This window comes from Eretmochelys imbricata, chromosome 5 (assembly GCF_965152235.1).
Source record: "Eretmochelys imbricata isolate rEreImb1 chromosome 5, rEreImb1.hap1, whole genome shotgun sequence".
NCBI classification, from domain to species: Eukaryota; Metazoa; Chordata; order Testudines; family Cheloniidae; genus Eretmochelys; species Eretmochelys imbricata.
The window spans coordinates 11,671,645-11,686,569 of NC_135576.1; the positions used below are offsets into that span (position 1 = coordinate 11,671,645).

General features: G+C 45.5%; 1 protein-coding gene across 2 annotated transcripts in view; it reads left to right on the top strand.

Annotated features, from left to right (window-relative positions):
• Window positions 1-277: 277 nt before the first annotated feature.
• SETBP1 (SET binding protein 1) overlaps window positions 278-14,925 on the top strand; it is a 296,929-nt gene continuing 282,281 nt past the window's right edge. For both annotated transcript variants that reach the window (XM_077818127.1, XM_077818128.1), the window contains exons 1-2: window positions 278-781; window positions 12,415-12,445. In XM_077818127.1, the coding sequence (XP_077674253.1) occupies window positions 278-781; window positions 12,415-12,445 (535 nt within the window). The remainder of the gene's footprint in view (window positions 782-12,414; window positions 12,446-14,925) is intronic.

Below are 14,925 nucleotides of genomic sequence, written 5' to 3' on the forward strand. Positions count from 1 at the left end.
TCTTGGGGGAGCCCCGTAGTGCTCTGTTTCAGTCGGTCCTATGGTTGCACTTTGTCACATGCATGAGTGCTGACTTCCTTTTTCTTCTCTCTTCTTTCAACAGTTGCGGCTTTGATCACTTCTGAGCTCCTTCCAGTGTCCGGACTATTGGGACTTTAAATTTTACAGACAGTTACCATTCAGTTCCTGGGGTTCTCCCCTCTCCCCCCTTTTCTCCTCATCACCTTCCCCTTCCCCCTTTCCCTCTTATAAAACTCCAGTGCATTGTGAGATTGCCATGGAGGCAAGGGAGACCCTAGGCAGCTCCCGGCAAAGGGGAGGCGAGGCGGATTTCCTGCCAGCCACGGTTGCCTCTGTGAAGCCTCCACCTTCTTCTAGCTGCACGGGGGAGACCATGTTGCCTGCTTCAGGCTCCGGGAAAGGGATTCCAGTGAGCGGAGAACGACTGGAGCCAGAAGAAGAGGACGAATTGGGTTCTGGGAGAGACGTGGATTCCACTTCCAATGCAGACAGCGAGAAATGGGTGGCAGGAGATGGCCTGGAGGAGCAGGAGTTTTCAATCAAGGAGGCTAACTTTACAGAGGGGAGCCTGAAGCTGAAAATCCAGACCACTAAGAGAGCCAAGAAGCCCCCTAAAAACCTGGAGAACTATATCTGCCCACCTGAGATCAAAATCACCATCAAGCAGTCTGGGGAGCAGAAACTCTCCCGAGGTGGGAAAAATAGCAAAGCAGCTAAAGAGGAGGACAGAGGGCACTCCAAAAAGAAGGTAAGGATACCAGTGCTTTCAAGTGGCCTCTTATTTATTTTTCCTCTTTATTATCTGTTCACAGCTGATGAACTGTACTGTTTCCCTCCTCTCCCCGGCCCCCTTTGCCTGTTTTTACACAAGACTGTGCTGCATGGACCGAGTGAGATAATCTGATCAGACATTCTGAACAATGAGGACCACATTCTGCCTACGGGTGCATGCATGCAAATTCCACTAGGCTATGCCCCCAGCCCTCTTGGGAAGGGGTTGGGAGCCAGCTGCATGCCTCTGAGGGCAGGATTTGGCCCTGGGTATTGGACTCTGCTTTTGCAGAAATAATAAGAACCAGCCCTGTTACCAAAACAGATTTGGAACACAATGGGTTTTCCTGTTCCTTCTCGCTGTATGGGGGGACCATCTGCCTTGCTCGGAACTCCTGGGAGTGGGACTAACCTGGGGCAACCTGAACCTCTGTGCTGTGGCGGGTTGCCAGAGTTCACCAGTTGTGCTTCTGAAGGTCATGGAGAGGCTAGACTAATCAGCTGAGAACAAAAGGTATCCCATGTGTGTGCACAAGAAATAAAAATTCACCCAATTTGCCAAGCTCTGCTTGGTTAACACGGAGCTGATATAAACGAGGGACAGTCCAGCATTCCCACGTACAATATGAAGATCATCTTGAATTGTCCTTTATAATAGCCAGTGCAGAGGAGGTCAAAAGTTCTCTGACCTTCAAAGGCCTTTTCTGTTTTGTATGCAGTTGAGAATTAAGTTTATTAATTAAATGACTGATAAACGATGTCCCCCGTTTCTAACTGCTATGTGTCTGAGCACAACTGCTCAATCCCTTTGTTTTGTAAGCTTTAAATTGCATCGTCGAACACAGGTATGTGTGCAGAGAATAAACGCGCTCGTACCTATATACGGGGCTAATGGCTCCATTGCTCTCGATTACAGCATTGTGCTGGTGACACTAAAGTTATCGTTGAGAAGATACCTCCACTATTAGCCCCATTTTCTTCCAGGTGCTTATCATAGTCTTGAAATGCTCTTTGGGCTGAGATTTCTTATTCTTTACATTGGGTGAAAATGCATGATCATGTGTTGGTTTAGCCAAAGTGAATCTTAAGGAGTGTGAACTCATGAGGACTGAAAGCAAGGAGAATTTTTCTCTGAATCAATGTGAATAACATACTGCATGTGGGTGAATACGTTACTTTTAACTCAGTGAAGGGATTTCTTTGGGCCGTTTATCCACTATGATGCAGATTTCCAGATATCTGGATATCCACTAAAGTAAAGTAATGCTTAGGCCTAGATACTAATACCCTTACTCACACTGAGTAACAACCTATGCCACAAGCAGTCCTGTTGATTTCAATGGAAGTGCTTGTTGTGTGAAATAGAATCCAACATTAATAACGTACCACAATCTGGCTGTTAATGACTGTGTCCAAACAAACTCATATGATTGTGGAACCATACTGATAAGAACACACACTGACTATAGTTATGTATGTGGATCAAGGAGAACTTCCAGGGCTGTTATTGGAAATCAGGGTCAAATGAAAGGAGCTAGCATCACAGTGTGTTTAGTTGCCTGCATGGCCATCCAACTAAAGTGGTTGTTGGTTATTTTTAAAGTCAACAAACAGTAGTTGTGGAAGTGACATGCAAAATGCCTACAGCACTGCAACATTAAGGAGGAGATTTGACTCATGCAAAGGTCAGGAGATTCAAAGATACGGCTCTCAGCAGCTTGGTGCTGGTGTGTGGGCAGAGCATGTGACTTTTAAGTCCGTGACACCAAGCATTTCTGTAGCACATAGACGCTTCCATCAGGGATGAGGGCCCCCTTGTATTAGGCACTGCACACCCATATTACAAAATGACTGTAAGCTCTTTGGGGCCGGGGTAATCTAAATATATGGCAAGAGACAACAGGTGGATACAATCCACAGACGGGGAGCACCAGATAAGGGTGAGGTGATTACAATTAGCATAATAAACGGGGCTTACAGTGCACCGGCTGCCTAACTGTTGTCCAGTTGGAGTTTCCACAAAAAAGAAGCGTGGAGAGGGATTTAAAGGAGGACAATGCGGTAGCTTTGATGATTTTCACAGCCAAATGTCCCTGCCCCAGAAGAGCTAGCAGTCTACAGGGCTTGATCTTGAAACCCTGAGGCCGATAGGATTACTCAAGTGAGTAAGTGCTGCTTACCGTCCAGTTTGCAGAATCAGGCCCTAAATGAAGGCAAGTTATAACAGGAGATGATGACAGACCTTGCCGGGGACAGGTAAGGAGAAGGGAGGTCAAAGGGTGCAGTGGTAAAATCATGTAGTTGCTGAACGGCTGATGTGCGCATCATGAGGGTTTTTTTGTGAAGATCCAGTTAATTTGAGGTTAGGAGGAAGCTGCAAGTTGAAACTTGACTTGAACCGGAGCTGAGGCTTTCTTGCCCTTCTGTGAGTTTTTTCCATGTAGAGGAGTATGCATCTCATATAGGGAGTTTTTGCATTGGCTTACAGAAGTACTGCCAGCTTTCTTTATGTATGAGAAAGAGACTGTACTATTTAAACCAGCCAGGGATCTGTGGTCCTTTAGTGGTATTTATTCCTACACAGTTATACTGACTTCATCTCTTGTTGCTTTAGCAAAAGCAAACTCAAGAGATCACCAACTGAGGAGAACAGTAGCAATCAGGAACAACACAGTGAAGTCTGTGGGCCAAATTTTCTGCAGGCATAACTCCATTGGACTCAGTGGAGATGTTGGCCCACTTTATTTTTTTCCCTTGGGATTGAGAGCAGTGACACTGTTCCAGTGACCACCCAGTTCTGTATGCAGGGCTACACACTGCTTTGAACTCCCAGTGAGGCATGTTCGTGGATCAAGGGCTGTACATAGCTAGGCTTGGTGGAATTCAATTTTTATAACTTTGGCGGATGATGTCAATGTTTATTTTTCAGCATTTTTTTCCATTTTGATCTACTGAAATGTTCACAGTTGTGGGGAATTATTTAACGCCGACATTACAACACATTCTAAACCGTTTAACCCAGCACTCTACTAGGTTCTCAGACACCATTTGTCTTACTTTGTCTATCTGTGCATTTCAATTATTATAGATGGAAATATTTTTTTTTTGTTGGTTTGTATGTGTATGGTGTAATTGGCGTGTATCTATATCTACAGATAAAAATCAAACCCTTCTAAGGCTACCCATTGCCCTTAATGTGAACAACAGCTGTGTAAATGGCTGTTTTACACCTAGAGGACGAGTGCTCAAATTTATTTTTCCCCCCAAGGAGGAGCTAACTCTATTAGGACTTGAAAAATCATTTAGGTTTGTTGCATAATAATTTAAACCACAGCTACAGTTAGTCCCCAGTGCTTACAAATACCTCTTCAGCATGCTCGCAGGAGTTTCAATACACATAGCACAGAGGGCAAGTAATGAAAACATGGAAGCAATTTAAGTAACAGCGTGTGGGTACACAAAGGAGTGGTGATGCCAGTAATGCAAAAGGGCTGCGAACTGGGGCAATAGTGTCTATTCAGTGGCCACTTAGGGAGGGAGTTATGCCTATTTCTTAGTCGTATAGTGTTCTTTTGTTTATAAGGCAGTATGGGCTAATGCATCAGTTCTCAGACTGTGGTCCGTGGACAACTGGTGGTGCTTGTTGGAATGGAGTCTGTGGAGAGCTGTCTGTTCACTGGGGGAGGGAGGGGAGTGCTCCAGTCTTTGTTTCCAGCAGCTATATTACATTAAAAGAAGCTAGACATATACTAACTACTTTCCTCTTGTTGCTTTTCCATGTGAACAATCACGGCAGTTGCCCCGGGGATGTTATGTGATCATGAATGAGAGTGGAGGGAATCCAGGAGACGATTTTATTGGGTGTGGTCCGCATTATGAAAAAGAATTTGCAAATCCTTGGCCTAATGGTTTGAGACTTAGGCTGTAATCCAGGAATTTCTGGCTTTCGGTCCTAGCTCTGCCAAGTTTTTTGCCTTAGTTTCCCCCTCTGGAAAAGGAGGCTGATGGTAGTTGCTTGCCCATTTTGCTGGGCTCCTGTAAAGACGGATTCCATTTTGGTTAGTATTTGTACAGCAATTTGTAAAATTGCTCTGTAAATGCTCAGTAGTATTTCAGCTGTTCTCCGCGCTGGGTTGGAGTGGGCTGAGCCATCGGTGTTTACAACACCCACTGTTCTGTATCTGCAGAGGGCTTCCTAACTGTCACAGGTGGCTGAGAACGATCTCCCTTTAAAAGGACTAGCCACCCGGTGACTGTCACAGACCCTTTGAGGGGGAGATGGGTCTCAGCCCACTTGTGACTCTAGGGTATAGTCTGATTAAGAAAACACAACATAAGCCACAACTCCCCTACCTTGCAAGCGCCGAATTTGCTGCACATGCTGTTACTTCCATACCTGCAGCAGGGCCATCACAAGTCTGCATCTTTTACTGAATACTAGTGCATTTCCCTTTGGAAGTGGGCAAACAAACTGTCAGCTTTGTTGGGCACTAAAAGCCTGGTACCACATGCTAAGAAGCAATCCATCAACATTCCAGGCCTGTCTCGCAGGGTTTAACAAGCCCCAGATGAGAAGTAGTTCTGTGTTTTCCCTTCGTTTGCTGCCCTCTGTATTTTCCTATTGCTGTAAACACTGGATTTTGTTGTTGTTGTGTTACTTACTGTGGCAAACTTTCATTCGAGTTTCCCTCATATGCATAATTCACTGCCTCAGGGCATGAAAACTCCTTTTTTTTTTTACACTTAGGAAGGGTGACTAAATTTATCAGTGAGATATAAGCAGTGGAAGTAAAATTTTCTTGTGTGCATTCATAGGAAGCTCTCTTCCTGGATTCTCTCATATATACATCTTGATTTTAAATCCAGAGCGGCTGTCTTTATCAAAAAGAAAAGGAGGACTTGTGGCACCTTAGAGACTAACCAAGGTCTCTAAGGTGCCACAAGTCCTCCTTTTCTTTTTGCGGATACAGACTAACACGGCTGCTACTCTGAAACCTGCCTTTATCAAGAAGTTCCTATCAAGCACCCCGTTTTCCTGAATTTCCATTCTTGCTTTTCTTTCACTATGTATACCCCCCACACTGGCACTTTCTCCTTGAATTCCTACGTGCTCCTGTCTCTCTCCCTGAGGATTCCCTTGTTCATATCCTTTTCCCTTTGGAGCAGCATACACATCATGCACATTTCCCCTTTCCTTCTTGGCTCGGGGCCTGCACATTTCCCTTTCCCTGCAGGTTCTCATGTGCCTCCATAGTATCTCTCTCCTGTCAAATTACCCCTGTGCTGTATTCCTTTCCCTTCTGATTTGCATGCAGGAACCTCAAATTGCTCATGGTGCATATTTGTTTCTCTTTGGAAAAGGCATAACATTTCGGGATCCCCTTGTATGTATGATCATCTCCCTTTGGGATTTGGACTTCAATGTAGTTGGCATAAGCCCTTTTCTTCCAAGAAGGTTGTGGTTTTTTTTTTTAAAGGTGCAATTATGTAAGGGACTTCTCCTTCTCCCCCTCCCTCCCTGTTGTTTTCTCCCTTCTTTTTAATTTATTTTTTTGATGGATAGATGGCCACTTCCAGTTCCATACCTTTAAAGAACAAATGATTGGAGGAGGAGTGGGGGTGAGTGCATGAAAAGAGTATTGATCCAAACTCCAAAATTAAGGGCAAATTTAAAGGGGCAGAGTCAAATAATTTGAACTCAAAGGCCTAATTCTCCACTGCCTCGTATTGTCATTTACACCAGTTCAAAGTGGGTCTGAAATGCTATAGGCACAGAATGGTAAGGCTAGATTTTCAGCTGCCCCCACCGGATGCTGGGCACAGCTAAGGAATCATGGCATGAAGGAGACTCTTATGGGCCCTTGATCTTGAGGATGGTTCTGTGCTGGCTTGGTCTGCAAAGAAGATCAGAGCAGCCTCGAGGCTGCTCTAAACTGTACTGCCTACACCAGATGTCATTTTGGCAGTGGGGGAGAACAAGGGTATAGAAAGGGTGGTGGCATAGGACCTACCCTTTATACCAGGGGATGGGAGAGATGTGTTGCAGCATATGTGTGCCAGCAGAGCAACTAACATGAGGGGAATCTTCCACTGGCTGGATAAAATGACTTCTGGGCAGCTTTGCACTTGGAGACCAGCACAACACTGCCCGAAGTGGCCTGCGTGGGCCTAAATATGCAAGGACCTGGAGAATCAAGCCTCCAATATTTCTGAAATGTTTTTGTAAATTTAAATTATTATTTTTTCTGTCCCCCACAGTGTTGGAAACACCAATTACAATGCCTGGGGTTGGCGCATGAAAAAAAACAGAAAGTGAAATTATCTATAAACAAAATGAAAGCGACCAGTCCTCTTTCACTATATGGAGCTGAGCTTCCCCCCCACCCCCTTTTCCTTCACACATTTTCATGGTCTCAAACCCAGCCCCCCCATCCTCCAATTTATACACGTTCACTCAAACTCCTTGAGACAAACCTCCAGTGTCTCTCTCTCTCATGTCCACACCTGGCCCCCCACTCCTTTGCATGGACACCTTCAAATGCACAGATTTACATAGCTCATATTTACATGTACCTCTCACTTACATTGACACACACATTCAGACTCACTTCCAGCCCCTCCTACACTCACACTTGCTCTCCTGTTCAGTCTCACACCCAGTCTCACTCAGGCCTGGTCTACACCTCAAACGTAGATTGACCCTAGCTGTGTCGCTCAGGGATGTAAAAAATCACCCCCCTCCTCCCGAGGGATGTAGTTAAGCTGACCTAAGGCCTGGTAGAGACACTGCTAGGTTGATGGAGGAATTCTTCTGCCTCTCAAAGGGGTGGGTTCACTAAAGCGACGGAAAAACCCCTTCCACCACTGCACCACTGTAGTGCTTGTAATGTAGCCTCTCACGCACGTTAGTGCACACACAGCCTCTTCTCCCTCACACTCAGAGACTTGTGCACATTCAATGGTGTAGTCAAGGAAACTGCTTGGGCTCTCTTGGTGCACAGAACATGCCCTGTGTGATATAACGGTGCTGGGGTTTCACCAAGAAGCCATAGAGAGCGGTTGCTCCCGCAGACTTTTGTTTACTTCCCTCATATAAATGCCTGTTTAGGAGTTGTCTTCTCAGCTTTACCTTCATCTAAGGAAAATACCCCCAATAAACAATCAAAGCTCTGTAGTTATTTAAAAATATCTGTTTACACTTTTCCACTTTGGATGCTTAAAAGGAGTCAGTTTGATAAGCGACCCTCAAATACAGGCTGAATTTACTGTGTTTTCCCTTCCTTGCCAGACTGTGGAGTCTGACTCTGTCATCTCAGTATCGGAAACGTTATCTCTAGCTACTATTGACATTTAAATCCTCTGCTATGTTCAGTTAGTATGAGGCATCCGGGGTGAGTGGGAATCTGACAGGGCCCACCTACAAACAAAAAGCATTATTATTTGTATTAGGGCAGTGACGAAAAGGTATGTCGACACAGCGTTTTGGAGGCCACTGCAGACTCGGGCCAGTAGGACTCACTTTAGCTCACTAAAGAGAGCTGTGTGGACAGCGCTTTGAAGGTGTGTCTCAGTCTCTGAAGCCCACCTCTCCCCTAAGCGTCAGAGCCCCAGCTCCAGCTCGAGCTGTAATGTCTCCACGGCTATTTTCAGCATGGTCGTGCAAGCCCTGCTAACCCAACTCTTTTGAGCCAGGCAGGGAGGCTCACAGCCACAGGCTGCGTAGATGTAGCCTAAAGGCCCCAACTAATATTGGGGCCCATTGTGATAGGCCCTGTGCAATCACAGAGTAAGAAACAGCTCCTACTGTACCCTGTCAAGCTTACTGCCTAACTAGAAAAAAAGGCAGGAGAAAGGAAATAGTGTTACCCTCATTGTACAGAAGCAGAAATTGAGGCACAGATCAATTGCAGTGACTTGACCAAGGTCACGCAAGAAACCTGTGACAGACCCAAGGGTTGAACCTAGCCCTCCTTCACCCCAGCTCAATTCCTTAACCACAAGATCATCCATCTTTGAGAGCAGGGCCTACTAGCTTTATGTGTTTGCCACAGATTGGTAGGTAAGAGATAAGGCCTGCGCAATGGAGAGGAAGAACAAGCTAGGTCAGGGATCTCAAACTCAAATTACCAGGAGGGCCACATGAGGACTAGTACATTGGCCAGAAGGCATCACTGACACCCGCCCACCCCGTTGCCCCGGCCCTTCCATGAGGCCCAGCCTCCTCCCACCCCTTCCCTGCCCCCATTCCAACCCCTTCCCCAAATCCCCGCCCCTGCCCCGGCTCTTCTCCGCTTCCTCCCCTGAGCGTGCGGCTCACTGCTCCTCCACCCTCCCTCCTGGAAAGCCCTAAGCGCCGCCAAACAGCTGTTTGGCAGTGGGAAGTGCCTGAAGGTAGGCAGAGGAGCGGGGACGTGGCGCACTGGGGGTGGGGGTGGGGCAGCGAGTGAGGGGAGCTTGGCGGCCACGGGAAATAACTCAGGGTGGGGGTGGGGAGAGGCCACGGGGAGCTTGGCAGGCCACAGCAAATAGCTCGGGCCACATGTCTGAGACCCCTTAGCTAGGTAAAGCAGCTTTTTGTCTTTCCTCTCAACTCCTTTGCTCTTGTGGGTGTCCTAGTCAGGCATTCAGTGCTTGTTTTATAGTTTTAATTCTTCTGCACCCCCCCTCACCCCCGTGGTATTTAAAGAAAAAAGATTTAAAAATACTTCTCGGTTGAGATCTTGTCTTGTGAGCTTTAGCCTGGAGCAAGTTTTTATGGCTGGGTGTTACAAGACCTCTGAAAACAGATGTTTATTCTGGAAGCACAGACAGGCCTGCAACTCCAGCTGTGCTTCTGGGCCCCTCCACATCCAGGGTCTTTTGTCCTTTGTGAACGCAGCCTGTGGCCATTGTGAGCGATATAGCGATATAGATAATTTCCTGACATAATGACAAATCCAGGTCATATGTGAAAGTTACAGGTAAGAAATGTGATGGGGGAGGGGAGGAAAGGCATAATAAAATCCATACCCAACATTTTAGAAGTGACGACTGATTTGGGGTGCTTCCATTTTGGGGGTACCAAATTTGAGCCCCCCACCCGTTAAAGAGGCCTTATTTTTATGAGGTGGGCCCACAACGTTTCTGAAAGCCAGTCCCCTTTAAAGACGCTGCACGGTGGCCACCCCCAAATTGCTAGTTTCTTCTGGAAATCTTGGCTGTGCATGCCTATCTGTTGCTTAAAAACAGGCTGTAGCTCAAAGAGGATTGATGGGGTTGATTCAGAAATGGTGGCTGAGGTGGCTGCATGCTACCGGTCGGACTAGGTGATCGGAATGGTCCCGTCCGGCCTTAAATCTTTGAGTCTATTATTAATAGCAAACGAGCAATACGCACTCTCATCCTCTTCTCAGGCTCTTCTGCCATCGTGGGAAGTTCCTTGAGATGTTTAAGGGCTTTATTCTCCTGCTGCCTTAGCTTTATATCATTGAAGTGCCACCGATTTCAGCTGAGGGGGGACATTAAATCTTCAAATACGTAAAAGGTTGTTGTAAAGAGGATGGTGCTCAACTGTACACCATGTACATGTTGATAAACTGGAGAGGGTTCAGAGAAGAGCCACAGGAATGATTAAAGGATTAGAAAATATGCCTTATGGTGATAGACTCAAAGAGCTCAATCTGTTTAGCTTAACAAAGAGAAGGTTAAGGGGTAACTTGATTACAATCTATAAGTATCTACATAGACAACAGATATTTAATAACGGGCTCTTCAGTCTAGCAGACAAACATATTAACATGATCCAAAGGCTGGAAGTTGAAGCTAGACAAAATTTAGGTTGGAAATAAGGTGTAAATTGTTAATGTAACTAATCATTGGAACAACTGACCAAAGCTCGTGGTGGATTCTCCATCACAAACAATTTTTAAACCAAAATTGGCTGTTTTTCTAAAAGATCTGCTCTAGGAATTAATTCAGGGAAGTTCTATGGCCTGTGTTATACAGGAGGTCAGACTAGATGATCACAATGGTCCCTTCTGGCCTTGGAATCTATAAATGCCCACCAAGGGTAGGAGAAGAAGAAGTAATTGGCTTCGTTTGCAACAGAGTATATTTAGATTAAATATTAGAGAGTTTTCCTAACTGTAAGGATAGTTAAGCACTGGAACAGGTTACCTTGGGAGGTTGTGGAAATCCTGTCCTGGAAGGATTAGGCAAACACCTGTCAAGTATGGCCTAAATATATTTAATCCTGCCTCAGCATTGGGTGTGGGGTGGACTAGATGATTCTGTGAGTCACTCCTGAGCCACACAGGTGAAAAGATGAGTATCGTCCTTTCGGGAGTTGGCATGTAATATTCACTCGCCCAGTGATATCTGATTGAATGTGGTCCTAGGGTGGCAATGTCAAAGGAAGTGGCCTATCTGCTCTTGTTGACAACTCTGTTTTCTCTCTGGAGGTTCAGGTCTGAGCAGTGGAGCATGGAATATGACACCACAGATCAGACCATTGGTCCACATCATGTTGGTTTCCACCTCTCACCATCAGCCGGTACCTGAAGCTTCAGGAAAAGACAACACTACTGTAATGCAATTAGCTAGTTGTCCAGGCCAGTATACGGAGGGAAATTGCTTCTTTGCTCCTTCAAGGTAGAATCTGCCTTGATAGGCAGCTTATTAAATGGCTTTTCTCTCGGTAAATTTGATTTCACTGTATATGACAAAAAAGTCCTTTTGTGCTGGGCGAGCATGACAGTTTCTCAGAGGGGTTTGTATTGTCGGACGCACCTTATCTCCTGGTACATTCTTTGTTGGAAGCTGCCCAACAGGGCTAAGCAAAACAGGGTCATGATGTTCCCTTGGGGAAAAGCTGTGAGTGACCTCTGATCATCTCTTAGCCTTGCATCCAGAAATTCTCCTGCCTCCACCTGGAAGGACTTTCCCTGTGGTGGGTCTCTTGACCCAAACAGGTCGCAGAGCATAGATCATCAGGGGCTTTTCCCAGATGGGACCATTATTGTAAGGCTACAACAAACACCAGCCAAAGAAGGGAGACATTTTACTTCTTAGAACCACAGTCAAAGAAGTTAGATGAAAATAACTGATGAGTTCACCTGGTCCCTCTCCTGCCATTGCAGGAGATCTGTATAGGGAAGAATCTATAAAGTTGAGTACAGTTTTAAAAACTCTCTTAACAGATTTCACAGTAGCAGCTATGTTAGTCTGTATTCGCAAAAGAAAAGGAGTACTTGTGGCACCTTAGAGACTAACAAAAATAAATTTGTTAGTCTCTAAGGTGCCACAAGTACTCCTTTTCGTCTCTCATCAGAGCATCCATCACTCTCCTTGGGAGAGTATTCTATGTAATAGATTTAATCATTAGAAAGAACCTCCCCCCACATCACTCCCCCTCTTTCTCCCCTCCCTCGGTTATTCAGCCTCATTTTTCTTCCTATCTTAATTTCATCCAACTATTCATAATTATATTCCCTTGTGCCTGGCTTGATTTTTAAAAAAGGGGTTCCAATCTGTTGATCTGGAGAACAATGAGAATTGGTGACAGCATGATGTGAGGGACCTGATTTCAGGTGATCGGCTCCTGGGGCTGGCAAAAGCGACTATTACCTCTCTGGGAGTGATGAGTCCCAACGTGCACCCACTGAAATCAAGGGGTGTTTTGCCATTGACTTCAGTGGCAGGGGCCTCAGTATGTTCTACACCTGTCCTGTGGGAGGGGAGCACCTCATATTACTGCTCTGTGTTTCTTCCCTTGTAGATTCACAGAATGTTATTAATGTGCTCTGGATGGATCCATTTCTCTTCCTTACTGGACTTGACGGGGATCAGTGTTCACTGACTCCAGTAATTATTGTCACACGGGAGGCATAGATGGCTGCAGCATGAAGTCTTATAACATAGAGATCAATGGGAATTTTGCCATTGACTTCAATTGGAGGAGCATCAATCTCTCAGAAAGGATGTAAAAAGAGTGGGGGTGGGGAAGCTCAAAGGCTTAGACTGAGGGGTTTGGGCGCTGGAGTGTGAATCCTAACAACTCACCCTTTATGCATCCGATGAAGTGAGCTGTAGCTCACGAAAGCTTATGCTCAAATAAATTGGTTAGTCTCTAAGGTGCCACAAGTCCTCCTTTTCTTTTAACTCACCCTTAGTGGTTCTAAAGCTCTGCACTACCTGGGTTTCTCTATAGCAATTCACTTGCTAATGTGTATTTGCAGCCAACATAAAAGCTCTTGATTCGTCTTGTTTCAGTTTACAAAATGACTCATCCAGAATCAAAAGAAAAAGACACATCTTTTTGTGTCAGCGAAAACCCGATGGAAGTGGGGCGGATGCTGATTAATGTCCAAATTGTGGCGGTGCAAAAAAAAAAAGAAAAAAAAAAATCATTCCTTGCGATGCTGTCGATTCAGCTGGAGAATTTCTTTACTTCTCCCTGCTAAAACTTTACATTATGGTACAGGATTGTTGTGAGCTGCTAAACAGATGAGAGGGAAAAGCTACCTAGTTCTCTCTCCTTTCTCCTGTTCTGTTTTAATAAAGCCCAAGATGTTATCATGGTAAACAGCAGCTGCACATGTACCAGGCAACACAGTGCATCTTGTCCACATGGTTTCATAACTCTTTGTGAAATCCCTGGGTCAGAGGCCATTCCACTGTGCCCATCTTCGTTACATATCACTGATCTGTATCCTGGCAGGGTGTTGTTTTTTCTGCTTTTTTTTTTTTCTTTCTTCATGTATGGAATGAACCATCTGCTGCTCTGGCTTTCAGAAGAATTTTAAAAAATACCAATTTCCCTTTGTTCCCAAAGAAAAACTAAAATCAAGCCTGTATTTGCAGGGGTTTCAGAAGGGCTCGTATTGTGTTTCCTACTCCCCAAGGAAAGGTTGTCCTCTTTCTTCTTTTCTCTTTGATTCGATTCCCTGCCACTGTGTGAGCGAGTCTGAAGCTGCAGCTGCTGCTGTCAGCTGGGGAAGGGAGTCCTCTTGTTTGAAACCCATGTGTTAATCCCTGGGTAGAAAAAGTAGAAAAGTAATCCCTCTCCACATACTCCTCACAACCCCCATTCCACTCTTCCGAAGCTCTATTGGCTGATGAAAGTCCTCGCTGTGTTATTTTGGGTACTGACACATTTTAGGCACTATGTCTTCTAAGAACAATGAGCATCTCTGACCAAATAGCTGATAGCAGTTCACACCCATTATATACAGTACAGTTTGCATCACAGAGTTAAATAATATGGTTACAATTAGCTAAATTACAGAATGAAAAGAGCGAGGGGGCATTGGTCAGAAAAGCGATGGTGCACTGTACAGATATGGGCTGTTAAATAGGATATGAAAATAGATAGATAGTGGATGAGGCAGCAAGATACACGAAGGCCCTTTCAGAGGGTGGGAGCAGCAAGGGAGAAGGCTCTTGCACAAACAGTGCCAAAGCATATGCCAAAAGGAATCTAGTGTTTGGATGGGCATGAGAAAGGAGTTAGAAAGACACAAGTGCCTGGAGTAGCCTGCAATACATCGATGGAAGGCTTTCAAAGCAAGGAAGGAAGTTTTGATATGGATCTTGAAGTGGACAAGGATTGAGTGGAGTTCTTCTTTGTTTAGGCGAGAAGGCAGGCAGCTGCACTGTGCACAGTCTGCGGATCCGGGAGCTCTGGGAAATTCACAGCATTGCTGGAAGCAGAGGGGTCCGTGCGTTGCATGGCGGAGGTGCTGATAGGCAGATCTGTTTGACTAAGGCCAGGTCTACACTAAACCATTAGGTCAACCCAGCTATGTCACTCAAAGGTGTGAAAAATCTACACCCCTGAGCGACATCATTAAACCTAATGCCTGGTGTAGAGAGTGCTCAGTCAACGGAAGAATTCTTCTGTCAACCTAGCTAGTGCCTCTTGGGGAGGTGGATTAACTGCAGTGATGGGAGAAGCCCTCCCATGGCCGGAGTGAGCATCTACAGTGAAGGGTTACAGCACGGCAGCCACAATGCTGGAGCTGTGCCGCTGGAGCGGTTTAAGTGTAGACGTAGCCTCATCAGAGACACGGTCAGGGAATGAAAGTTGATGGTCGAGAATAACACCAAGGTTATGTACAGGGGATTCAAAGGGAGGGCTGAGTTGAGACTGGAAAA